This window comes from Pongo abelii, chromosome 11 (assembly GCF_028885655.2).
Source record: "Pongo abelii isolate AG06213 chromosome 11, NHGRI_mPonAbe1-v2.0_pri, whole genome shotgun sequence".
NCBI lineage: Eukaryota > Metazoa > Chordata > Mammalia > Primates > Hominidae > Pongo > Pongo abelii.
In genome coordinates, this window is record NC_071996.2 from 110,065,161 (window position 1) to 110,092,046 (window position 26,886).

The 26,886-nt window shown below is 40.3% G+C and overlaps 1 protein-coding gene across 6 annotated transcripts in view; it reads right to left on the reverse strand.

The window, feature by feature from the left end:
• The window catches only part of MDH1B (malate dehydrogenase 1B), a 54,365-nt gene that overhangs the window by 16,859 nt on the left and 10,620 nt on the right, over positions 1–26,886 (reverse strand). For 5 of the 6 annotated variants that reach the window (NM_001132074.1, XM_054548620.1, XM_054548623.2 and 2 more), the window contains 5 exon segments: positions 10,921–10,998; positions 17,576–17,627; positions 18,235–18,374; positions 20,968–21,131; positions 22,823–22,964. In NM_001132074.1, coding sequence (NP_001125546.1) covers positions 10,921–10,998; positions 17,576–17,627; positions 18,235–18,374; positions 20,968–21,131; positions 22,823–22,964 — 576 coding nt within the window. 6 annotated transcript variants of the gene reach the window in all.

Genomic DNA, 26,886 nt, shown 5'->3' on the forward strand with positions numbered 1-26,886 from the left:
AATGTTTTTCAAACTTCAGTGCCTATGACCCACAATAAAAGGCACATTTTACATTATAGTCCAATGTGCACATTTGTGTACATATTAATGAAACAAAAAATTACATGAAATAATACCTATCTTTTTCTAATTGTGATGGTTAATACCAAGTGCCAATTTGATTGGATTGAAGGATGCAAAGTATTGATCCTGGGTGTGTCTGTGAGGGTGTTGCCAAAGGAGATTAACATTTGAGTCAGTGGGCTGGGGAAGACAGACCTACCCTTAATCTGGTGGGCACAATCTAATCAGCTGCCAGCAAATATAAAGGAGGAAGAAAAATGTGAAAAGGTGAGAACTGCCTAGCCTCCCAGCCTACATTTTTCTCCCATGCTGGATGCTTCCTGCCCTCAAACACTGGACTCCAAGTTTTTCAATTTTGAGACTCGGACTGGCTCTCCTTGCTCCTCAAGCTTGCAGACAGCCCATTGTGGGAACTTGTGATCATGTAACTTAATACTTAATAAATTCCCCTTTATTTATTCATAAGTATCCTATTAGTTCTGTCCCTCTACGGAACCTTGACTATACAGATTTTGGTACCAGGAGTGGTTCTGGAGAAACGAAATATTAAGGATGGAGTTATTTTGTTGGTTTTCGGGTTTCTGGAGTTGGCTGCTTAGTATGATTCGACCTCCAAATGCTAAGGACCTAAGGACTCTACTTTTAATAGTACGGAGAACACTGATAGTCCTTGGCATGAACTGTTTAATGAGTTATGCAAAATAAATGCATTTGACACTCCTGATTCACTGCCCAGGAGAGGCAGGGAGTTTAGTGACTCTATACATAATACCTTTGACCATATGTGGTGAACAAAGGAACATAATGAAGCTGGTTAGCTGCTCCTAAGTTCAGTGGACAAAGTGATGAAAGAAAATGATGAACTCAGAGATTCTGTCTCCTGGCTTCAGAAGCAGATACTGAGCCTCAAATCTGCAAAGATTGCCCTGAGTGAGTCTTATCTCCTGTAGAGAAAGAGCTGAAATTGTGGAAAAACAGACACAAGCTCTTATTATGTGAGTGGCTGAACTGCAACGAAAAGTGTATGTGCAGCCTTGCCAGGTGTCTCCTGTTAAAGTGAGGGCATTAATTGGAAGAGAATGGGATGCTGCAACTTGGAATGGAGACGTGTGGGAGAACCCTGATGAAGCTGGGGACACTGAGTTTGTAAACTCTGATGAACCTTTTTTGCCGGAAGGAACAGCTTCCCCATACCCAGTAGTGGCAACATCCCCTCCCTGACCCATGCTGTCATCAGCCTTTCCACCTTTGTCTGAGGGGATAAACCCTGTGCTGCCTGAGGCAAGAGTGATGGCCTCCCCTGAGTCAGTTGCCAGGAAAAATAATGTTGATTCTCCTTAGTAGCCACCCCTAACACCCTTGTTTGCTTCTAGACCTATAACTAGACTAAAGTCTCGGTGGGCCTCTAGAGGTGAGGTTGAGAGTATGACCCATGAAGAAGTGTGCTACACTCAAAAAGAGCTGCTTGATGTCTCTTTTTCTTTCTTTCTTTTTTTTTTTTTTTTTGAGACAGAGTCTCATTCTGTCACCCAGGCTGGAGTGCAGTGGTGTGATCTTGGCTCAAGCTCCGCCTCCTGGGTTCACGCCATTCTCCTGCCTCAGCCTCCCAAGTAGCTGGGACTACAGGTGCCTGCCACCATGCCTGGCTAATTTTGTTTTTATATTTTTAGTAGAGATGGGGTTTCACCATGTTAGCCAGGATGGTCTCAATCTCCTGACTTTGTGATCTGCCCACCTCGGCCTCCCAAAGTGCTGGGATTATAGGCGTGAGCCACCACGCCCAGCCGATGTCTCTAATTTATATAAACAGAAATCTGGAGAACAGGTATGGGAATGGATATTAAGGGTATGGGATAAATAGTTGAAGGAACATAGAGTTGGATCAGGCTGAATTTATTGACTTGGGCCTACTAAGTAGGGACTCTGCATTTAATGTTACAGCTCGGGAAGTTAAAAAAGGTTCTAATAGTTTATTTGCTTGGTTAGCTGAAATATGGATTAAAAGATGGCCCACTGTGAGTGAGCTGGAAATGCCTGATCTCCCTTGGTTTAATGGAAGGGATCCAAAGGCTTAGGGAGATTGGGATGGTGGAGTGGATTAGTCACTTTAGACCTACTCATCCCAGCTGGGAGGGTCCAGAAGATATACCCTTGACCAATGCCTTGTGAAACAGATTTGTGAGGGTAGCACCTGCATCTTTGAAGAGCCCTGTAATTGCTCTTCTCTGTGTGTCAGATCTAACAGTGGGAACCACAGTCACTCAACTACAAAACTTAAATACACTGGGAATAACTGGATCCCAAGGTGGCAGGGGCCAAGTGGTGGCACTTAACCAACCATCAAAGGCAAGGTGGGGCCAGGTGCAGTGGCTCACGCCTGTAATTCCAGCACTTTGGGAGCCCGAGGTGGGCGGATCACGAGGTCAGGAGATTGTGACCATCCTGGCTAACACGGTGAAACCCCATCTGTACTAAAAATACAAAAAATTAGCTGGGCATGGTGGCAGGCACCTGTGGTCTCAGCTACTCGGGAGGCTGAGGCAGGAGAATGGAGTGAACCCAGGAGGTGGAGCTTGCAGTGAGCCGAGATCACACCACTGCACTCCAGCCTGGGCGACAGAGCGAGACTCTGTCTCAAAAAAAAAAAAAAAAAAAAAAAAAAAAAGGCAAGGTGGGCATAACTGCCATAATGGACAGCAGAGACAAAGCAGCAATCAGAATAGTCTGACTTGTGTAGAGCTCTGGCATTGGCTAATTAATCATGGTGTTCCTAGAAGTGAAATTGACAGGAAGCCTACTGCATTCCTACTTAATATATATAAGGAAAAAACTTCTAGGTTGAATGGATAAAAGACGCATTTGAATTATAAAACAGAGAATTGTGGCCCTTCAATCAATTTCCAGATTTGAGCCAGTTTACAGACCCTGAATCCCTTGAATGAAGGGGAGACCAAGCCCCCTTGAGGAAGGACCCTACTACATTACTGACAATTTATGCAGTGAATCTTTCTCCCAACTTTCCCCAAGGGGACCTCTGGCCATTTACCAGAGTAACTGTGCAATGGGGAAAGGGATATAATCAGACATTTCAAGGACTTCTGGACACTGGCTCTGAGCTGACATTGATTCCAGGGCACCCAAAACATAATTGTGGTCTTCCAGTCAAAGTAGGGGCTTATGGAGGTCAGGTAATTAACGGAATTTTAGCTCAGGTCTGACTTACAGAGGGTCCAGTGGGTCTCTGGACTCATCCTGTGGTCATTTCCCCAGTGCCAGAATGCATAATTGGCATAGACAAACTTAGCAGCTGGCAGAACCCCCACATTGGCTCCCTGACTGGTAGGGTGAGGGCTATTATGATGGAAAAGGCCAAATGGAAGCCATCAGGGCTTCGTCTACCTAGAAAAATAGTAAATCAAAAACAATTTCGTATCCCTGGAGGTTTCGCAGAAATTAGTACCACTGTCAAGGACCTGAAAGACGCAGGGGTGGTGATTCCCACCACATCCCCGTTCAACTCTCCAATTTGGTCTGTGCAGAAGACAGATGGATCTTGGAGAATGACTGTAGATTATCGTAAGCTTAACTAAGTGGTGACTCCAGTTGCAGCTGCTGTACCAGATGTACCAGATGCTCATTGCTTGAGCAAATTAACACATCTCCTGGTACCTGGTATGCAGCCATTGATTCGGCAAATGCCTTTTTCTCCATTCCTGTCCATAAGGCCCACCTGAAGCAATTTGCCTTCAGTTGGCAAGGCCAGCAATGTACATTTATTGTCCTACCTCAGAGGTATATCACCTCTCAGGCTTTGTGTCATAATCTCATTTGGAGCGACCTTGATTGCTTTTCACTTCCACAAGATATTGCACTGGTTCATTACACTGATGACATTATGCTGACTGGATCCACTGAGCAAGAAGTAGCAAACACTGGACTTATTGGTGAGACATTTACATGCCAGAAGATAGGAAATAAATTTGACTAAAATTCAGGGACTTTCTACTTCAGTAAAATTTCTAGGGGTCCAGTGGTGTGGGGCCTGTGGAGATATTCCTTCTAAGGTGAAGGATAAGTTGCTGCATTTGGCCCCTCCTACAACCAAGAAAGAAGCATAATGCCTAGTGGGCCTATTTGGATTTTGGAGGCAACACATTCCTCATTTGGGTGTGTTACTTCCACCCATTTATTGAGTGACCTGAAAGGCTGGCTGCCAGTTTTGAGTGGAGTCCAGAACAGGAGAAGGCTCTGCAACAGGTCCAGGCTGCTGTACAAGCTGCTCTCCCACTTGGGCCGTATGACCCAGCAGATGCAATGGTGCTTGAGGTGTCAGTGATAGATAGGAATGCTGTTTGGAGCCTTTGGCAGGCCCCCATAGGTGAATCACAGCAGAGGCCTCTAGGATTTTGGAGCAAGGCCCTGCCATCTTCTGTAGATAACTACTGCCCTTTTGAGAGACAGCTCTTGGCCTGTTACTGGGCTTTGGTGGAAACTGAACGTTTGACTATGGCTTATCAAGTCATCATGTGACCTGAATTGCCTGTCATGAACCGAGTGCTTTCTGACCCATCTAGCCATAAAATGGGCCATGCGCAGCAGCATTCCATCATCAAATGGAAGTGGTGTATATGTGATTGGGCTCAAGCACGTCCTGGAAGCACAAGTAAGTTACATGAGGAAGTGGCTCAAATGCCCGTGGTCTCCACTGCTGCCACCCTGCCTTCTCTTCCCCAGCCTGTATAGATGGCCTCATGGGAGTTCCCTATGATCAGGTGACAGAGGAAGAAAAGGCTAGGGCCTGGTTCACAGATGGCTCTGCATGATATGCAGGCACCACCCGAAAGTGGACAGCTGCAGCACTACAGCCCCTTTCTAGGAAATCCCTGAAGGACAGCAGTGAAGAGAAATCTTCCCAGCGGGCAGAACTTCGAGCAGTGTACCTGATTGTGCACTTTGTATGGAAGGAGAAATGGCCAGATGTGCAATTATATACTGATTCATGGGCTGTAGCCAATGGTTTGGCTGGATGGTCAGGGACTTGGAAGAAGCATGATTGGAAAATTGGTGACAAAGAAATTTGGGGAAGAGGTATGTGGATGGACCTCTTTGAGTGGTCAAAAACTGAAGATATTTGCATCCCATGTGAGTGCTCACCAACGGGTGACCTTAGCAGAGAAGGATTTTAATAATCAGGTGGATAGGATGACCTGTTCTGTGGACACCACTCAGCCTTATTCCCCAGCCACTCCTGTCATTGCCCAATAGGCCCATGAACAAAGTGGCCATGGTGGCAGGGATGGAGGTTACACATGCGCTCAGCAACATGGACTTCCACTCACCAAGGCTGATGTGGCTACAGCCACTGCTGAATGCCCCATTTGCCAGCAGCAGAGACCAACACTGAGTCCTCGATATGGCACCATTCCTCGGGGTGATCAGTCAGTTACCTGGTGGCAGGTTGATTATACTGGACCTCTTCCATCATGGAAAGGGCAGAGGTTTGTCCTCACTGGAACAGACACTTACACCAGATATAGGTTTGCCTATCCTGCGCACAATGCTTCTGCCATGACTACCATCCATGGACTCATGGAATGCCTTATCCACTGGCATGGTATTCCACACAGCATTGCCTCTGACCAAGGCACTCACTTTACAGCTAAAGAAGTGGGGCAGTGGGCTTAGGCCCATGGAATTCACAGGTCTTACCATGTTCCCCATCATCCTGAAGCAGCTGGATTGATAGAATGGTGGAATGGCCTTTTGAAGTCACAGTTACAATGCCAACTAGGTGACAATACTTTGCAGGGCTGGGGCAAAGTCCTCCAGAAGGCCATGTATGCTCTCAATCAGTGTCCAATATATGATACTGTTTCACCCATAGCCAGGAATCACAGGTCTAGGAATCAAGGGGTGGAAGTGGAAGTGGCACCACTCACCATCACCTCTAGTGATCCACTAGCAACATTTTTGCTTCCTGTTCCTGTGACATTATGTTTTGCTGGCCTAGAGGTCTTAGTTCCAGAGGGAAGAACGCTGCCACCAGGAGACACAAAAATCCCATTAAACTGGAAATTAAGATTGCCACCTGGACACTTTGGGCTCCTCCTACCTTTCAGTCAACAGGCTAAGAAGGGAGTTACAGTGCTGGCTGGGGTGACTGACCCAGACTATCAAGATGAAATCAGTTTACTATTCCATAATGGAGGTGAGGAAGAGTATAATTCATTAGGGCCTATCTTAGTATTACTATGCCCTGTGATAAAGGTCAGTGGGAAACTATAATAGCCCAATTCAGGCAGGACTACAAATGGTCCAGACCCCTCAGGAATGAAGGCTTGGGTCACTCCACCATGGAAAAAACCATGACCTGCTGAGGTGCTTGCTGAAGGCAAAGGGAATACAGAATGGATAGTAGAAGATAGTCATGAATACCAGCTGCAACCACATGACCAGCTGCAGAAATGAGGACTGTAACTGTCATGAGTGTTTCCTTCTTCTTTTGTTAAAAACATGTTTGTGCATGTATACACTTGTACTAAGAAAATATCTTCATTTTATTTCCTTTTCCTTTATCATGTGAAATAAGATTTATTGACTTCACATTAGCATTTAAGTATTGTTAACTTTCTGTAGTAGTATTTGGGTTGGAAATTAGTGCGTTTCCGGTTGTATGAAGGATAGTTGTATTATGTTAGGCATAATTACGATCTTATTATTGTCTTTATTTGAAGATTATGTATGATCTCAGGAGATGTGCATGGGTTCAAGTTGACAAGGGCTGAATTTGTGATGATTAATACTGAGTGTCAACTTGATGGGATTGAAGGATGCAAAGTATTGATCCTGGGTGTCTGTGAGGGTGTTGCCAAAGGAGATTAACCTTTGAGTCAGTAGGCTGGGGAAGGCAGACACACCCTTAATCTGGTGGGCACAATCTAACCAGCTGCTAGCAAATATAAAGCAGGAAGAAAAATGTGAAAAGGTGAGAATTGCCTAGCCTCCCAGCCTACATCTCTCTTCCATGCTGGATGCTTCCTGCCCTCAAACACTGGACTCCAAATTCTTCAATTTTGAGACTTGGTCTGGCTCTCCTTGCTCCACAAGCTTGCAGACAGCCTACTGTGGGAACTTTTGATCATGTAAGTTATTACTTAATAAACTCCCCTTTATATATATATACATAAAATATATATTTATATATGATGTATTTTTATATATTATATAATATATAAATATTTTATAAAATATATAAAATATATTATTGTTTATATAATACATCATATATAATATATAAAATATATTATTGGTTATATAATACATCATATATAATATATAATATATATTTATAAATATATATTATATATAATATATAATTTTATATATTATATAAAAATATATAAAAATACATAATCTATTATATATTATGTATATATAATATAAATATAATATATAATATATAATATAATATATATTATATAATATATAATATATAATATAATATATATTATATAATATATAATATATAATATAATATATATATAATATAATATAATATATAATATAATATAATATATAATATATAATATAATATAATATAATATAATATAATATAATATAATATAATATAAAATATAATATATAATATATAATATAAATATATAATATATTATATATAATAAATTATATATAATATATATTATGTATAATATAATATTATATATAATATATTATATATAATATATTATATATTATATATTATATATATATTATATGTATATTATATATTATATATATTATAAATATATTATATATAACATATACAAATATTATATATTTATATTTAATAATAAATATAAAATATATAAATATATAATATATAAATATATAATATATAAACATATATGTATATAAAATATATAATTATATATCAATATATCTATATATAAATATAAATATATCTATATATAAATATAAATATATCTATATATAAATATAAATATATCTATATATAAATATAAATATATCTATATATAAATATAAATATATCTATTTATATACAATATAAATATATTATATATAAATATATTAATATATAATTATATATAATTACAATAATTTATATATAATTATATATAATTACAATAATTATATATAATTATAAAAATATATATTTTAATATATAAATACATATTATATATAATATTTATATAATATATATTATAAATATATAATGTATAATATAATATATATTTAATATATAAATATTATAGTTAATATGAATATTTTATATATATATATATATATATATATATATATATATATACTATTAGTTCTATCCCTCTAGGGAACCCTGACTAATAAACTAATCTAGTCCTGCTTACCCTTTTCTTGTTTTTCCTACTTGCCTTTTTCTTTCTATTCTATTCTAGTTCATTGGGGAAAAAAATCTGGTCTCCTTACTGTTTTCTTATCAATTTCATTCTATTTCAGTGAAAAAAATGCTAGTGATTAAATTGATTTTATTAATCACTATATGTTTTTTACAATCCACCTAAGCTTATGGAAATGTTTCTCAAAATATGGAAAACACTGTAATTGGTTATATTTGATTCTATGCTTATTCAACAAATGGTCTGCAAAACAACCTTAAATCAACCTCATTTTCTCTCTTTTATCACAACTAAAGTACTTTAATCTGCATAAGCTTATGATTTATTCAGGTAGAGGTCTAAGAACCTGAAACTGTAATTAGCAACTTAAACTGTTCTGATGTGAGTAGTCTCAGGAATACACACTCTACAATTTGGCTTCTCTTCCTCCACCGTGGAAAGCTGCCATCTCCTTCATGACAGATCTTACAGTTTCCCTCAGTTCTCACAAGGGGCTTGGTGCCCTCAGATCTTAAGTGTTGCTTAACACCAGTTGGGCCAATGCAATAATAGTGCTGCCACTCAGATATCTAGAGAGACACTGTCTAGGTGGGACTGAGTTCACCACGCTTGTCAGAACAGTGATTTGGGCTGTTGATAATCCTCTATAGGGCTCATGTTACAGCTGGATTAATTCTCTAAGCCTGACTCCATCTATTTTGTGCTTTGTCCTGAGAACTAAGCTCTGATTTTTTTATTTTGCCCTAATTCCTTTCTTTTCTTTTCTTTTTTTTTTTTTTTTTTTTTGAGACAGAGTTTTGCTCTTGTTGCACAGGCTGGAGTGCAATGGTGTGATCTTGGCTCACCACAACCTCCGCTTCCCAGGTTCAAGTGATTCTCCTGCCTCAGCCTCCTGAGTAGCTGGGATTACAGGCATGTGCCACCACACCCAGCTAATTTTTTTGTATGACGGGGTTTCTCCATGTTGATCAGGCTGGTCTAAAACTCCCGACCTCAGGTGATCTGCCTGCCTTCGCCTCCCAAAGTGCTGGGATTACAGGCGTAAGCCACCGTGCTCAGCCACCCAAATTCCTTTCTAAGGGGTCTGGAGAGTCATGCCCTATAAGCCATAAATTCTCACCAGATGTGTTTTATTTAACCCTGTATATCGTGACTTACTTTCCAATCTGACTCTGCCATAACAAGGAAGAAAATCAAAATGTTTTACCCCAAAATATATTTCCTTGCCATGCCTTGAAATTGCCCTGCAAAATGTCTTGCGGGAAAAATCCACATTCTATAGAGAATCTCCTCTCCCTTTTGTTTTCCTTCCTTCCCCCCCAGAACCAGGAGATAATCAATGAAGAGCCAGGCACCCTTGATAAGAAACAAATTATAACCTGCTCTCTCTGAAGTTGGCTATCTGACAGCTTCCTCTGCACAATAAAACTTCATCTCCACAATCCTTTATTTTAACCTAAACATTCCTTTCTACCAATCCCAGGTCTTTAGACAAACTTCACCAATTGTCTGCCAGAAAATGTTTAAATTTGTCTATAGCCTGGAGGCCCCCACCACACCCTTTGACTTGTCCCACCTTTCTGAACGAAACCAGTGTATTTCTTAAACGTATTTGATTGATGTCTCATGCCTTCCTAAAATATATAAAACCGAGCTGTACCCCGACTATCTTGGACGTATGTTCTCAGGACCTCCTGAGGGCTGTACCATGGGCCATGGTCACTCATATTTGGCTTGGAATAAATCTCTCAAAATATCCCACAGAGTTTGACTCTTTTCATCAACAGTCCCATCATCCACCATCCACTAGTCATACTGCTAACTAACCACTCAGCTAGACAACAGGTGGCCCCTACCTACCTTTCCAGCCTCATCTATCCTATACGCATCCAGAAGACATTGTATTTGGAAGACATGTACATTGTTGTACAGAAGATCTCCAGACATTTTTCATATTCTATGACTGAACTAGCTCAGTTTCTGAAGAAATGCCCATTTTTCTTTAGCCATCTTATGTCCCAACTAGATTTCAAGATGTAATTAAATTTTCTCCTTTATACAAGGCTTTCTCCTTTTCATGTGAGTTTTTAGACTACTTATTAAGTACTTTTCTTCCTTTTGACCTGTCTTGCCTTGTTTTTTTAAGCCATTTAATTCACTGTGTGTCTTGGCATTTACCTTTTCATATTCTCATGGCTCCTTTCCCCAGTGAGTGGGGCCGTCACTTCCTTATTGTGCCCCCAGTGTCTCTCACAGTGACCAGCAGATAGAAGGTGCACAGTGACTATCTGGTAATTTTCTCCGAAGACTTAAACAGATTTTAAATATAATCTTATTTTTTGAATATAGGATGACTTAACTCCCACTTTATGGTTGGTGGGTGATCAAACTTCTTTCTTTGCAATGTAGTGTTAACTCTTGAATAAAAAGGGCAGTTTAAAAAATTGAGTGTAAGTGTACCTACCATCTGAGACCTGTTCTTCCTGGCTGTCATCTGTGATGAGTAAGGAGATCCTTTTATCTTTTTTACGTAGTTCAGTTTCTGAAATCAGGAAATTAAGTATTGCATTAATTGAAGAGATTAAACAAGCCTCACACAAGAATAATCTCATTGATATGTTAGTAAGCAGAGACCTCCACACTGTGAGATTCTCTGATTTTGGAATATCTCAAAGAGTGTTTCTTTGCGGGGACAAGAGCCAAAGGTGACAGAGTTAAGACCAACCAAACACACACACACACACACACACACACAGAAACCCCTTGACCTTTGTTAATAAAAACACAGCATAAAATCAAGTCTTTTTTTTTTCTGTCACAAAACTGTCTATAATGCAAGTATATATGGGACAGCTAGGACTAACTACAAGTCAATGGAGTCAATTTTAGAATGACTGCTTTGTAGCCCACTCCCATGAAAGGAATTTGAAGCTCTATTCTGCCTAGTGCAGGAAGCAACACAGAGGGCCTCTAAATTCTGAGAATAAAAGAATCTGAGTTAAAATCAACGGCCGATTGGACTTCTACATATCCCTCTGTGCCTGCACCTCCACCTTCCTGCCTCCTCTGGGCTTTGGTTTGGCTCACTCCTGGTGACTTGGCCATCAGCCAGAACCTCCTTTGAATTCCCAAACCCCACCCTCTCTCTGTCCTTCCTCCCCAGCTTCCTGTACTTTCACCTCACTCAACCCTCTCTGGTCTGGACCAATGGCACCCACTCTGTCCCCTGCAGTTTATTTTGATCAGTTAGTCCATTCTGAAAGGCAGCAACTGTTTTAATTGGTTGGGATCTGTACCCATACTGGCTGTCAAATAGTTTCAATATCCCCTTTGTTTGGACTTTTTTATTTTATTTCTATTTATTACTTCCTTCCTTATCCAGTCTAGACCCCCATAGTCTATCACTTCATCTGCTTTCTTGCAATGGCCTTCAATTTCTTTGCCTCACCTTCTTCATTCCCAAACGCTAAGTGAACTGGACTCATTTTCCACTATCATGTTCAATGTGGATAACCAAAGTCGCCTTAGCACCTATCTAAGGCACCAGTAAAGCACGTGTACAAATGTGAGAAAAATAAAAACTTTTTGGAAATAATTTGCTACTCCAAATAAAGTCAACATGGAAAAACTCAAAATTTTGTTGGAATACGTTGTGGTGTTATTTTTACTCTAAACTGCATTTATTCTAACAGCAGGGGGTGGCAGTATACTCTAATATTTTGGGGTTTACTACAATCATGCATCTAGGTTTCTGCTCCTGCAACCAGGCAGCTGAGCACCTTTGCAAGGAATCACACAATCGTACATCACAGGCACTACAAATTAATGGTCCCTAACTTCCACTGAGCCCTTAGCTCTGAAAAAAATTATATTTTTTTCTGTGTTGTGTCTCTCCCTTCCCCTTAACAGTTGCAGTAATGTGTCACTTAATAATGGGAGAGACATTCTGAGAAATGCATCGCTAGGTAATTTTGTTATTGCGTGAACATGAGAGAATGTACTTACACAAACCTAGATAGTATAGGCTACTATACACCTAGGCTACAAACCTGCACTGCAGGTTACTGTACTGAATACTGTAGGCAATTGTAACCATAATGGTATTTGTGTATTTAAACATGTCTAAATATAGAAAAGGTACAGGAAAAGAAAACAGCATAAAAGATTAAAAAATGGTACAACTGTATAGGGCACTTACCATGAATGAAGCTTGAGGGACTGGAAGTTGCTCTGGGTGAATCAGTGAGTGAGTGACGAGTGAATGTGAAGGCCTAGGACATTATTGTAGACTACTGCAGACTGATAAACACCATGCACTTAGGCTATACTGAATTTATTTTAAAAACTTTTTCTTTCTTCAATAATAAATTAACCTTAGCTTACTGTATATTTTTACTTTATAAGCTTTTATGTTTTTAAAAACTAACTCTTTTGTATTAGCACTTCACTTAAAACACAAACACCTCGTACAGCTATACAAAAATATTTCTTCTTTATATCCTTTTTCTTTAGATCCTTTATGTCCTTTTATAAGCTTTTTTCTATTTTTAAAAATTACTTTTTTCTTTTCAAATTTTTTTGTTAAAAACAAAGACACAAACACATACATTATTAGCCTAGGCCTACACAGGGTCAGGATTACCAGGAGGTCACTAGGCAAAAGGAATTGCTCAACTCCATTATGTTATGGGACCATGCCACAGTTTACCAGTTACTACCAGACTGAACGAAGGAAGACAAATGTAGAAATGAAGACAAAGAAAAAAGGACTTGTTTTAAAGAAAAAGAGGGGGTGGGGAAGAAGAAGGGGGCTCCTTGCTTCCAGTGAGCAAAGGCAGCTCTGAGCTTCTACAGCCCTTTGTATTTATTGGGTAGAAAGAGAAGGGAGGAGCTAATGGTTGGTCAGCCGCTTGACTGATCACAGGTTCACATTCCTATTGCTAACAGGCTACAGGTGTGCCTAATCACAAGAAACACTGCACTTGGGGCATGACTGCCCTCAGCATTCCTTCTGGGCGGCAGATGCAGTTTGTCAGTTTGCCAGCATTCTGCATTTATGAGAACAGTTTGCTGTTTACTCATATAGCCTCCAGTGGTATGCTGAGTTGATCACGACCCTCACTCTTTCGGCTTGCGACAGGACCACTGTGGTATCATGCCATCTGCCATTGACCAAAATGTCATTATGCGCACATGCTTGTATTTCAAATCTTCATGTCCTTCCTTAGAAGCCCAGCCTTTCCCTGAGTCTTTGGGCCTCAGGACCTGGTCCCGCTGCCTGTTTCGTTCCTTATTCCTCCGTTCCACACACTGACTTGCATCTGCATCCATCACCTTCTCCCCTTCCCTCCAGCCTCAGCAGCAGAGACACTTTCAGTTTGGAGCTGACCCTGTGCTCTGGCACTTGAGTTCTACTCGAGCAGAGAACCTTCTGCTCACTCCCCCTCTATCTTCACCCTCTTCTCTCTAATAGTAGTTAAACTTTAACATCCAACCATCCAGATATCTATCCATCTCTTTGTGTTTTTGGATATGTATACCATGCACATGGAACAAAATTCAAGACGCACAAGAGACCCTGAACTGCAGAAGTCTTCCCTCCCCCACCACTCAGGTCCTCCTCCAGGAGGTCACTATGGTTATCAGTTTCTTCTCATTACTATCAGTTGCTGACAACTCTGTGTCCTCATGTCCAGCCTAGAGCTCTCTCCTGGGCTCCAGAGATATGTGTCTGTTACCCACCAGAACTTTCACTTAGATGCCTCTTGAAAGTCTGTTCCTGTATTCATTACATTAACTGCATCTTCCCATTTTCATGACTCAGCACACATAATAAGTGACAAGGACAAGAGAGGCAACCAGCTTGGGGACTCCAGCTGCCCCAGATTCTGCCCCCAGGACTGAGGAGATCAAGAGTTCTACACACTCAATTCATTTGTGGCCCACTGTTTGGGAAGTTCTGCCTCAGATAACACCACCACCATGTGTTGAGATGTTGAAAACATCAGGGGCATTCTTGACTCTCTTGAGCGCTCTCTTATCCTCAATCTCAGATTGGTCAAGTTCTGCCAATTGTATCTCTTGCAAATATAGCTCTTTCCCTATATCCCCACAGCCACTGCTTGCTTAAGGTCCTCATCATTTCTTTACCTGCAACAGAGCTGGTCTTCCTGCTTCTTGTCTCTCCCCCTCCAATTCATTCTTCCCATTGCAGACAGTGATCATTTTAAATTAGAAGCTGCTCCTACCCCTCTTCTGCCTAAAATCCTTCATTGGTTTTAATAAGGCCTCTACTTACCTTCTGGCCTCCTGACATTTCTCAAACTCTATTTTCCAGATAAAGCAAATTGGCAGTTCTTCAAAAGTTCTTTCTTTCGTCTTTATCTTTGAATACATTGCTTTCTCTGAATTGAACAACTCTCCCATTTACCCCTACCATGCCCCTGACTGTTGGCCTTTCTTCCTTTCATAACTCAGTTTCGATGTCACCTCCTCCCAAAAGCCCTTCTATCATACCAGAGTCCTGATGGGGCCCTTCCCACTGCTGTCATGGTACATGGCACATTCCTCTGGCCCACAGCACTGAGCACACCAGCTCCAGAGTGACACTCTGGCCCCTAAAGCTAGGGTCCTTCCTTTCTACTCTGGTCTCATTTCTGCCCTCTCCATTGCACAAAATTGGTCTCATCAAAGTCACAAATGACGTTTGCATACATCCATTGGGTATTTTTCAGGTATCATTTTATCTGACACACCAGTAGCATCTGACAGTGTAGACCAGTCCTTGTTCTTGAAACATCCTCTGCCTTCAGGTCTCTTACATCATCAGATTTCAGGGACTTATCCTGACTCTCTGACCACCCCTTTTTCATGGTCCTCTGTCAGTTGCTCCTGTTCTACTTAACCATGACAGGCTAAGTTCCTCCAGGCTTTCTTCTCTTACCTTCTCTCTAGACAATCTCCATTATACAGATAGCTTCATTTCTATTTATGAGACAACAACTCCCCATTTGGCAACTGTAGTCCAGATCTTTCTGAGCTCCAGGAAGTATGCAGTTCTTCATGTGACATTTCCATTTTAGATATCACACAGGTATTTCAGAATCAAAATGTAAGAAATGAAACTCACGCTTTATCTACTCTGGCACCATGCTTCTTCCTCTTCCATCCACAGGCATGCATGCACACACACACCCACACCCACACACACACACACCCCTCCCACATTCTCATATTTTCTCTCTCTCTCTCATTCTTTTACCATTTTCCCCTTATCAAAAGTAAATCTGCCCAGTTGCTCAGCCAGAAGAACTTTGGGATTCACCAAAGCCAATCAGATTCATCAGCAAGTCTTGATAATTCCACCTCCTAAATATCTCTCAAATTTCTACTGCCTCTGGTCTTGGCTGTACGCCCCCCCCCCCAATACCAGTCTTTCTGCAAACAGCCTTGCCTTATTCCAGGATGTTTTCCAAACTAATCCCACACCTGACCAGGTTCTCTCCATCTAGAAATCTTCTGTAGCTCTCACATCTACTCCTTATGGCTGTATCTCTCAGCTCCATCTCTTCTGGCTTTGGCCACATGAGCTTTTCCACAGTTTTTCCAAACAAGTTGATATGTACTTTCCTGCTTCAGGTTCTTCCCTTCTATCCTCAGGCATAAGCTCTGACAGCACAGCAGCTAGCATTTACTCCTCCCACGCACCACAATTGCAGTCGTCTATATAATGTGTGGCCAGCCCCTTGATGGACTGCAGGTTCCCAGATGGCAAGATCAGGTCTATCTCATTCACCTCTGTATTTCCAGCTCCTAGCATGGGCTTATAGTTGGTACTGCACACACATTAGCAGAAGGAAGGAATATTGAGCTCCAAAAGACACTTGACTAAATTTGCATAAATAAACTTTGCATAAATAAATTGATTTATTTCTACATGTATATATCCATACCTAAGATGAGATCATCTTTAAGGCAAAGAAAAGATGTCAGCCCTCCCCTATTTCTTATGAGTGGAGAAAATACCAATAAGAAAAATATGCTTATTGAAATTTGTTGGCTTTTAATAAAGTTATCCAAAAATAAATCTGGTGTTGTGGGTTGAATTGTGTTTCCAAAAAGATATGTTGAAGTTGGCCAGGCGTGGTGGCTCATGCCTGTAATCTCAGCACTTTGGGAGGCCGAGGTGGGTGGATCACGAGGTCAGCAGTTCGAGACCAGCCTGGCCAACATAGTGAAACCTCGTCTCTACTAAAAATACGAAAATTAGCCAGGCATGGTGGTGTGCACCTGTAGTTCCAGCTACTCAGGAGGCCGAGACAGGAGAATTGCTTGTACCTGGGAGGCGGGGGTTGTGGTGAGCTGAGATGGCACCACTGCACTTCAGTCTGGGCAACAGAGCAAGACTCTGTCTAAAACAAACAAACAAACAAACAAAAAACAACAAAAAAAATATGTTGAAGTCCTAACTCCTGGTACCTATGAATGTGATCTTATGGGAAATGGAGTCTTGGTGGATATAATCAATTTAAGATGGGTTCAGACTGGTTTAGGGCAGGTCCTGAATGCAATGACTGGTATCCTTATAAAGAGAGAGAAAGAGAGATTTGGAAACACAGACACACACAGAGGAAAGATGGACATGTGAAGAGGGAAGCAGGGGTTGGAGTGATGCAGCAACAAGCCAGGAATGCAAGCAGTGCAACCCAAAGCTAGAAAAAGCAAGAAGGAATTCTTTCTCAAGCCTTCAGAGTGTGGCCCTGCTGATACCTCACATCAGGTCTTCTAGTCTCCTGAACTGTGAACAAGTAAATTTCTGTTGTTTTTAAGCCATCCAATTTGTGGTAATTTGTTATGGTAGTCCTAGGAAATTAATAAATATGATACCTACAACATTTATAAGATCATAGTGTTCATAAGTTGTGTTTTCTTTAACATTCTTATGAGATGTTTTATTTCAAAGGACACATTGAACTTAACAGTTAATTTTGTCATTAATTTAGCTTAGAAATGATAAAATATAAATGAGAGTTATTCATATTAACAGTGATTCAGTTATAACAAACATTTTAATACTCTTTTAATAGCAGTCCAATAAAACATCACATCTAAGAGCTTACCTGATTGGTATGGCTGAAAATGTATCTTGTCTCCAAGTGCAACAAGTTTCTCCTGTTGAAATTTTATAATCACAGAATTAAATTACCACAATTCCTAACTTAATTCTTTTTTTTTTTTTTTTTTTTGAGATGGAGTTTCGCTCTTGTTGCCCAGGCTGGAGTGCAGTGGTGCAATCTCAGCTCACCACAACCTCTCCCTTCTTGGTTCAAGCGATTCTCCTGCCTCAGCCTCCCGAGTAGCTGGGATTACAGGCATGTGCCACCATGCCCAGCTAGCTTTTGTGTTTTTAATAGAGACAGGGTTTCTCCATGTTGGTCAGCTGGTCTCAAACTCCCGACCTTAGGTGATCCACCCACCTCGACCTCCCAAAGTATTACAGGCGTGAGCCACTGCACCTGGCAACTTAACTATTCTTTAATAGAAAAACACTTTGATTCTTCATTTTTAAATAATAAACAACTATTTTTAACATACCAGAAATTGTGTAACTAAATGAGTAGTGTTCCTTCATTGATTTTTTTCAAACTTTTATTATCTCATTGTTTTTAGGAATTAAAAAAAATTGAATCCATAGAAAAACCAATGTATGCCTTGGCCTAGGGGAATCAGTTTAAGGTCATTATCAAGGTCAGTCCTCTTGCATCTATTCTGATATTACCTGAATTAGATCACTTGTCATTCTGGTCATTATTTGTTCACTTATTTCAATATCTTTGAGATCTGTAAGAACCACCCAAGTTCCATTCTCAAATTTCACAGGCATAGAAAAGACGATCCCTTTAGGAATACCAAACTGGCCTGCAGTGAGCAAACACAAAGCAAAGCAATGCAGCAGAACTTAGAAACATGCACCTTTTCTGTTAAGCACTGTAGAAAAGGACAGACATAGTATAGGATTTTTAATGATAATGATGGAATTAAATTTCTCGGAATCCTTCTCCAAAGAGGACTGAAACAGTCCCTCTAGAAGGATTGACTGAGCGACTATCCAAGTTCTAACAATTCTGCCATCTGTATTTATCTGACATCCAGAGGCTAATGTAGTCTTTCTCTTTTGAACCCTGTCTGTATTCTTTTTGTCTGTCTGCATGGCTTTTCCCTGGACCCCTATGCAGCCCATGAGCTTAAGTCATTTGTCCATCTGGCCTTCCACTCTTCTCACCTGCTATGGCACTCACACAGCCAGAGTATGAAGAACTGGGAATGGAAAGGAGGGGAGGCAGGAAATTTGGTTATTCCTTTGCAGCCTCCAGTTTGCCATGTGTTTTGGTGTGTGTTTGCTTCATGTGGGATGATTTCCTTTACATATTTCTATATCTTAAGCAGAAGCCATCCTTCATTTAATAACACATTTAATTTCTTTAAGATATACAGAAATACTTATATTTGGATGTGCTCTAAATAAAAAGATTGACCATATTTATTACTAACTGAGCACCATTCAGACAAAATTGTCCCCGTTTCTGGTGCCTCCATCACATAAGAAAATTATTTCTGCCATTCTAGACAACAAAAATGTCACCAGGGAAAACAAAAACAAAAACAAAAACAAACAACAACAACAACAACAACAAAGAAAACATTGAGGACATTCAAGAAACCAAGATCTAAAAGACTTTTCCTTAGAGGGCTTCCCAGGTCCTCAAGTAATGCTGTATTTTGTTTAATCTGTGAAGAGCTAGTCTTATGGGCAGATAAGGTCTGTGGGTTTACCTATTTGGTATGGTTTCAGAGAGACAGACAATGATCATTTACCCTCCTCCCCCAAGTACTGCACTGTTTATTTTTGAATATAATTCCTACAGAGATTAATTAAACTTTCTTTCTACAAATAAAGGTAAGGTTTTAAGTGCCTGTTTCCCTAAGGAGATAATTTGCTGATTTGAATTCACACTACGGCAATGTTCATGCACCTTAACTTCAATTGAACAAGATTGATTGTCTACCATATAAAATGCTTCTCCCGTGAAGAAGCAAAGAGGTGGCCCAGAAAAAGCCTTTGCCCTCAGGGTGCCACAAGGAAGGGGACAATGCAACGAATCGTACTATCAAAAACAGGCACACTATAATATTCTCCATGATAGGCGAACAAAATGCTATGTGAGGATACAGAGGAGAGACAGAGATGAATTCTGACATGAGGGATTTGGGAGATTTCCTTAACCTGCACTGGCATCACTGAAACAATAGGGAAGATGGTGGTTCTACTTATAACATAAAGAATACAAGAGATGGAACTGACTGGGAAGGATGACAGTACATTCAGTCTGGTATATGTTGGATGGAAGTGATGACATGACATCCAGGTGACAATGTTTCAGTAGCTAGAGCTCGGCAGAGAGGTCCAGGTCTGCAGCTCTGGGAGTGAATTAGCTTGCTAAGGGAGAAAGTAGAATCCAAAGGGAAGAGATGCTTCAGATAGACCTTACAGATGACAGAACAGCAGCTATTCTCTTTCCTGTTTTGTAAAAATGGTAGAAGTCAGCCGGGTGCAGTGGCTCATGCCTGTAATCCCAGCACTTTGGGAGGCCGAGGCGGAAGATCACAAGGTCAGGAGATCGAGACCATCCTGGCCAACATGGTGAAACCCCGTCTCTACTAAAAATACAAAAATTAGCTGGGCATAGCAGCGTGCGCCTGTGGTCCCAGCTGCTCGGGAGGCTGGGGCAGGAGAATCACTTGAACCTGGAAGGCAGGGGTTGCAGTGGGCTGAGATGGTGCCATTGCACCCCAGCCTGAGCGTCACAGCAAGACTCCATCTCAAGCAAACAAACAAAAATGTAGAATTCTTCTGCATAATTTTTAGCGGATTAAAACATTAGGGCTGTAAAAGTTTATATGCAGTATTTGTGGATGGACAGCAACCTTTCCACATCCCCAGCACTGCCTGGTACCCTGAGATCTGGGTCCTGAAGTGCCTCTCTCTATCCTGCCTTTGTGTCTGTGCTCGTATGGTTTCCTGTGCCCAGCATTCTTTCCACACTTGTCTTCCAGGTCAACACTCCTTATACTTTAGGCTTACTGCAGTGTTGCCTTCTTTATAAAGCCTGTCCTGGCTCCACCTGCTTCCTGCCTAGAATTGACCTTGCTTTCCCTTTATCTCTTGCTAGGAAAACCTAACAACATGATTTTGTTTATGTATCTGGCTCTTGTTTATTCCACTGTAGGTTTCCTGAAGGCAGAGGCCAGGTCTTAACTCCTATGTGTATTTCCAACGCATCCATACAAAATATTGTTGACTTTTTGAATGAATGAATGATTACGAAATTGTAAAAGTCCAGGCAGCTTATGGACCATGTTAAGAGCTAGATGGGTGGGGACACAGAATTAGGAGCACGAGGCATAGATAGAGGTTTTAAGATTTTATAAGACATGAAAAACCCAGATTTACCTTCACTCAATATTCCTAAAGATATAATCTCCCCAGGCGGTGAGCCATGGTACCAGTATTTCAATGTAGTGGCTATACTGTGTGCAGCCAAAATGCCTCCAAATTGTCTTCCTGTGGTGGTCAAGTTTTTAAGAATTGCCACAAATTCTCTTTTTACCCACTCACTGTAAGGAAAGAAAGAAACAATTTTACAATGGAGAGAGGAATTAAAGAGAAAAAGGATGTTCCCTGGCTCAACGGAACTAAGTATCAGAAACCTAATCCACAGTCAAAATAGAAATATGACTTTATTTCTAGTGTCTTTCCTCAAGTGTCTTCAATCCCCATAAAAAGTCAATTGAAAAATAGTGAAATGTAGTAGAAATGAGTCCCAAGATGTCAAACTAAAAATATCATACTATAAATATGGAACACAGAAATGTGGCTGAAAATGGCAAGAACCATTATTTTCATTACATAGAATTGATCCTGTGTAGACACTACCTTGGAACCAGTAGTATCCTACACATTAAACAAAATAATTTCATAAAACACTGAATTACAGGTTGCGTATCCCTTAGCCTAAATGCTTAGGACCAGAGTGTTTCAGATTTTGGAATACTTGCATATACACAGTGAAATATCATGGGGATGGAACTCAGGTCTAAACACAATTTCATTTATGTTTCACATACACCTTATACACATAGCCTGAAGGTAATTTTATGCAACATATTTAATAATTTTGTGCACAAAGCAAAGATTGTGTAAATTAAACCATCAGAAAGCAAAGGTGCCGAATGTAGAATTTTCCACTTGTGGCATCATGTTGGTGCTCAAAAAGTTTCAGTTTTTGGTGCATTTCAGATTTCTGATTTTTGGATTGGGGTGCTCAAGCTGGATTCACATTGAGAATTAGGAAAATAATTGTGTTTTTATGATCTGAAGTCTAAATTCAGAGAATAGTCCAGCTGGTTAGCTTCTGCTAACCCTGCACGACACAGCTCTATGCAACACTGGTCCTGCCCACGCAGCAAATGCAGAGGAATCATGCTTCAAAACAGTGAACTCGGGACACATCATCCCTAGGCAGGGGTGAAGCTCCTATGGTCTGAGGAAGAAAAGGAAAGCAAGGGGCAATGGAAAGAAAATGCTGCAACTGGGAAAGTGCTGCAAAGTTTAGAAAAAATGCTTCAGAGGTACTCCTTCCTGCTTCTCCTCTGCCTCATCATAATTGCTAGTGCTTATTGTACAGACACAGCTCTAAGTCCTTTATTGGGAGTAATCCATTTCATCTTCCCCAAGACCCTATAGGGAGGACCCTTATCATGTTACCATTTCTACTTTGCAGATGAAAAACTGAGTTACAGAGAGGCTAAGCAGCTTCTCTAAAGTCACACAGCTACTAAGTGGCTAAGTAAGAATCCCAGCCTGGGTGGCTTGGTCCTAGGACTGTGTTCCTCACCACCTCTTGCTGCGGCCTCCTGCCACAGAATGCCCAGCCTGGCCTGTGCCTGCTCATCATCTTAATTCCTTTCTTGAAAACGTTTCAATTAATTTCAACCTGGATAGATAGCTCTGTCTTTACACGAAGTAAGATTCCCTTATACATGCTTGCTTTAGAGATAACCTTACTTGAATATATGAGCTACTGAAGGATCTGAAATATAAAAATTCATAATTTCAAAATCAAATCACTTACCTAGTTGATATTCTGTGGAATTTTCTGTTTCTTCAGTAGACAGCATGAACAAATATGAGTGTGAATAATGCAAGTTATTTTTGTACAAAGATTTATAAGATGATTTAAAAGATTACAACCATTAAACATTTATTTTAACATTGTCAGTATGCTTCACTTAAAAATATACTGTACCTGTCAAAAATCAAGTTTAAAACAGGGCGGGAATAATGAAGAGGTCCCCAAATGGCACTCTCATATCTGTACACCCTTGTTTTTCTCAGATCAACGTAATTATTTCCACTGATGTTACCCCAAATGATCACGTCTTTAATGTCTGTGAAGAATAGAAAGTTTAGAAAAATAATAATAATGTATATTAATATAAAAAATTACCTGAAGCCTATTTTTTGTTTGCATGCATGTTTGTTTTAGGATTGGTCCTTTTGCTACAAAATGAATCTAAGTTTATGATTCCTAAAATTGTGCAAATTGTGTGGATCACCTCCCTAACTGTCATAGTTTGGCAGTCCCTAATAATGTTCTATGAATGGTATGGTGTATAATTAAATTAAAGAAATAATGAAATGTTCCTTGAAAGAAACTGCTACTGAAAATTATTTCACTGGTGTTTGTCCTGACTTTGCTTGCCATTGAGAGAGAGAGAGGTGGAGAGAGAGTGAGTGAGAGGTCAAGAGAGGTGAGGGAGAAAGGACTTTTTAATATGCTTTGGTTTTTCACAAGGAGTTCTTGTTCTAGACTAGAATAGAAATTAGGGCAAATCATTTAACTTTCTGATGGGTTTCATCTCTGGCAAAATCAGGATATTGTAAGAGGACCCTGGGCAACATCTTAGTCAACAAATAGTTATGAATTCTATTCTATGTGTGAGACACCTCTAGGTACTAGGTTTAGAAGAAAACAAATCAGCCTAAATCCTTACAACATTCTAGGGGTGGTGGGAAGTGGATGAGAAAACAACTATTATACAAAGTGATACACGCTAAGAAGTAAAATAAGACCATAGTGGTTAGAGAGAAATAGGCATTGCCATTCAATATGATTTTATCATTGTTAATTGTCTAGGAATGTTGTATGAAAACTTTAAATAAATAACTTTATTTACTTATTTAACTTATTTATTTGCCTAAAAACTTAATCACTTTTAAGTCCACACCACTTCTTACTGTGGAGATTAACTTCTTCCCTCTTCTCCTGTATAAGATTGCTTTTGTCTTCAACTAACAGAACATCCTACTGACTTGTCTTAACTAGAAGGACTACTTTTCTCAGGTAATTCATGGTAGGCAGTGACATGTGCTGGTTCAGCAGCTCAGAGATGTGATTCTCTTGGCCTTCCCCTCATGATCATAAAATGGCTGCAGCAGCTCCAACTATCACCCTCTCTCACACAGTTGTGTTCAAGTATTACCCTAACACAGTTGTGTTCAAGGGCAAGCAATAGGGAAAAGGATGGGGTAGAAGCTTCCTCTTTTGCCTTTTCTCTTTTCAAAAAGTGAAATATTCTTCCCAGGGGACCCCAAATAGACTATATCACTCAAACACTCCTAGTTGCAATGAAGCTAAGAAAAGGAATGATTGTTTGAGCCTCTATAGTAGAGAGAGGATAGCAGAAGAGAGCGGGAAACAGATTTTCGGTAGCCCACCGTCACTGTCTACTTTTGTCCTGTGAGATTCCCGCCCCCATCAGTATGATTCATGCAGTAGGAATAGCTAGTTCCCCCTCCACCACCCAATTCTCAGGGGAGTTAGTGATGTGCTCCCGGGTCCCTCAGCTGCACGTTGCAGGAGGGAGGGGAGGGTGGGAGTCAGGGTTTGGAGCTCATAGGATCCCACATGGGGAAAATAATTCTTCGGCCCGGTAAGCATATGGTAGGCTTCCTTCCTACATCCTAAAGAAGGCTTTTAATCATGCTGGGTTTCATTTTTCTTATCAGCTTTGAGGTCCTTGATAGCTCTAAACATCCTAAATTATGCTACAGAAAATGATAGTGGACATCTGCTTTCTTCCCTCTTGGCATGAATTCCCCCTCCTTCTTCTTCTTTTTTTTTTTTTTTTTCATTAAGAGCATCCTGATTTTTCTTTGAATAACTACTCCTTCTCCAGTGTCAGTCCCTATCTGTTGGGTGGGACTGTCCTCACGCCTTAGGTCCACCTATAGGCATTAGATGCAGATTCCACCCACCCAACCCCTGCCCCTGGCCATTATGATTGATTTAGAGATGGGCATGTGGTCCAAGCCTGGACGATGAGTTTGTACTCCTTTTTTGCACAAACAATTGGGAAAGAAAGCCCTCATTCTCCTGGGGTACGTAAACTACAAGCATGTGAGTCTGGGATGCCAGTGACCATTCTGCCACCTTTTAAGGCTGAACTGAGAAGGAGACCAACACAGAGAGCAGGGCAGAGGGATAGGCCAGCAGAGAGAGCACAGGTATGTCCTGGCACCACTGTTTGAGCCCCAGCATCCAGCTATGTCTGAAATAAGAGCTACCTCCTGTGGTTTTCAGTTATGTGGGTAAAAAAGTTCTCTACCTGACTTCAATCACTTTTTGTATTTTTTTGAGTCAAGGTTTTGCTCTGTTGGCCAGGCTCACTGCAGCCTCATGGCTCACTTGCAGCCTCAAACTCCTGGGCTCAAGTGATCCTCCTGCCTCAGCCTCCCAAGTAGCTGGAATTACAGGCGTGAGCCATGGTACCAGATGACTTCAGTCACTTTGAGTTGACTTTTTTGGAACAGAAGGAGTCCTGACGAGCCAATACACATGGTCTGATAAATAGTGATTTATGAACTGAACTTAGGGGTTATCATGAATCTTGCTTTTCTGAAAAGGTTTGCCACCCTCTTGGCATCTAGAATAATCCCTGAATCATTTCCTTGGTGGTTTTTCTCTTTCATGATGTTTTGCTCAACTTTGGTCATTGCTGGCTGTCTCCTTTCTGCCTCACTGACAATTCTACTTGGACTCTGTCCTTCTAATGCCTTTTTCCTTTTACCAACTTTCCTCCATTTTTCTTTTTTCTGCTTCTCACATGCTTATTGGATTTGACTAGAGTGGAGCTTAGAGACATGGCACCAGCAGACCCACAAGACAGCAGCTTTCTGGCTAAAAGCCCCCAATCCCCCTCAACCCCACACCCCACCCACACATACACCTTGTTTTAGATTCTTCTTGATACTTTTCAGTAGTGTATCATAGACTTTCTGTGATAAATCACTGTCTACACATATAATTATAAGGTTGATGACAGAGATAAAATAGAAAAAAGTTTTCATTTCCTTCTGAATAATTTTAGCATCAATTTGGTTGAGTGTTGTAGTGACTGTGGGGATAAAATACTAAAGATATGTATGCAAGAATACCGGAAATTATGATTTACAGTGTCATTGTAACAAAAAAGAAAATACAGCTCTGGCTATAATGTTAGGGGTTCACTGACGCCTAATTGTCCTGACTGGGAACATTCTAGGCTCACATTTCATTGTCTTTCCAATTTTGCTTGAGAGAATGCCTGTCATCTCCTTCCCTTCTCAATGGACACTGTTGCACCTGCTCCATCTAAGGGCAAAAGTAGCTAAAATATGTCCAATATTATCTCCCTTTTCAAATACAACAATCCATTTTCTGATCTAGTCCCATCTTCTCATCTTCATATGATTCTGATACTTACCATTCAAAGATTAATAGGAGCAGAAACTGATCAGATATCATAATCCTATTGATAAGCTTAACATCCTTGGAAATGTTTATTATGTGCCATACACTCTTCTTAGCACTTTAGGAATACATCTCACTGAATCTCCACATCAATTCTAGGAGATAGGCACTTTTAACGTCCTCATTTTACAGAAGAGGAAACTGACGCACCGAAAGACTAAATGACGGCTCAAGGTCATACAGGTGGGAAGTAGGGCAGAGCCACTTGCACATAGCTTTGATTTTTTTAAAAACACTGGTTACCTTAATTGACTATTATCATGGGAAAAATGGAATACGATGTGTCATATTATTACCTGAATAATATAAATTGTATCTTATTAAATATTTATTGATTTTTATAATGATGGAAAAAGCCAGACACAAAAGCCAGTAAAAAAAAAAAAAATGTTTGCACAGTAGTCAAATCACACAATAAGTTCTTTATGTCTGTTTTATACTTCCTATTCCAGATACTCAGAATGTTCCTAGAGGGGACAGTGTTTTTCCCAGCTGCTTTGAAATCATGTTGTTTCAAA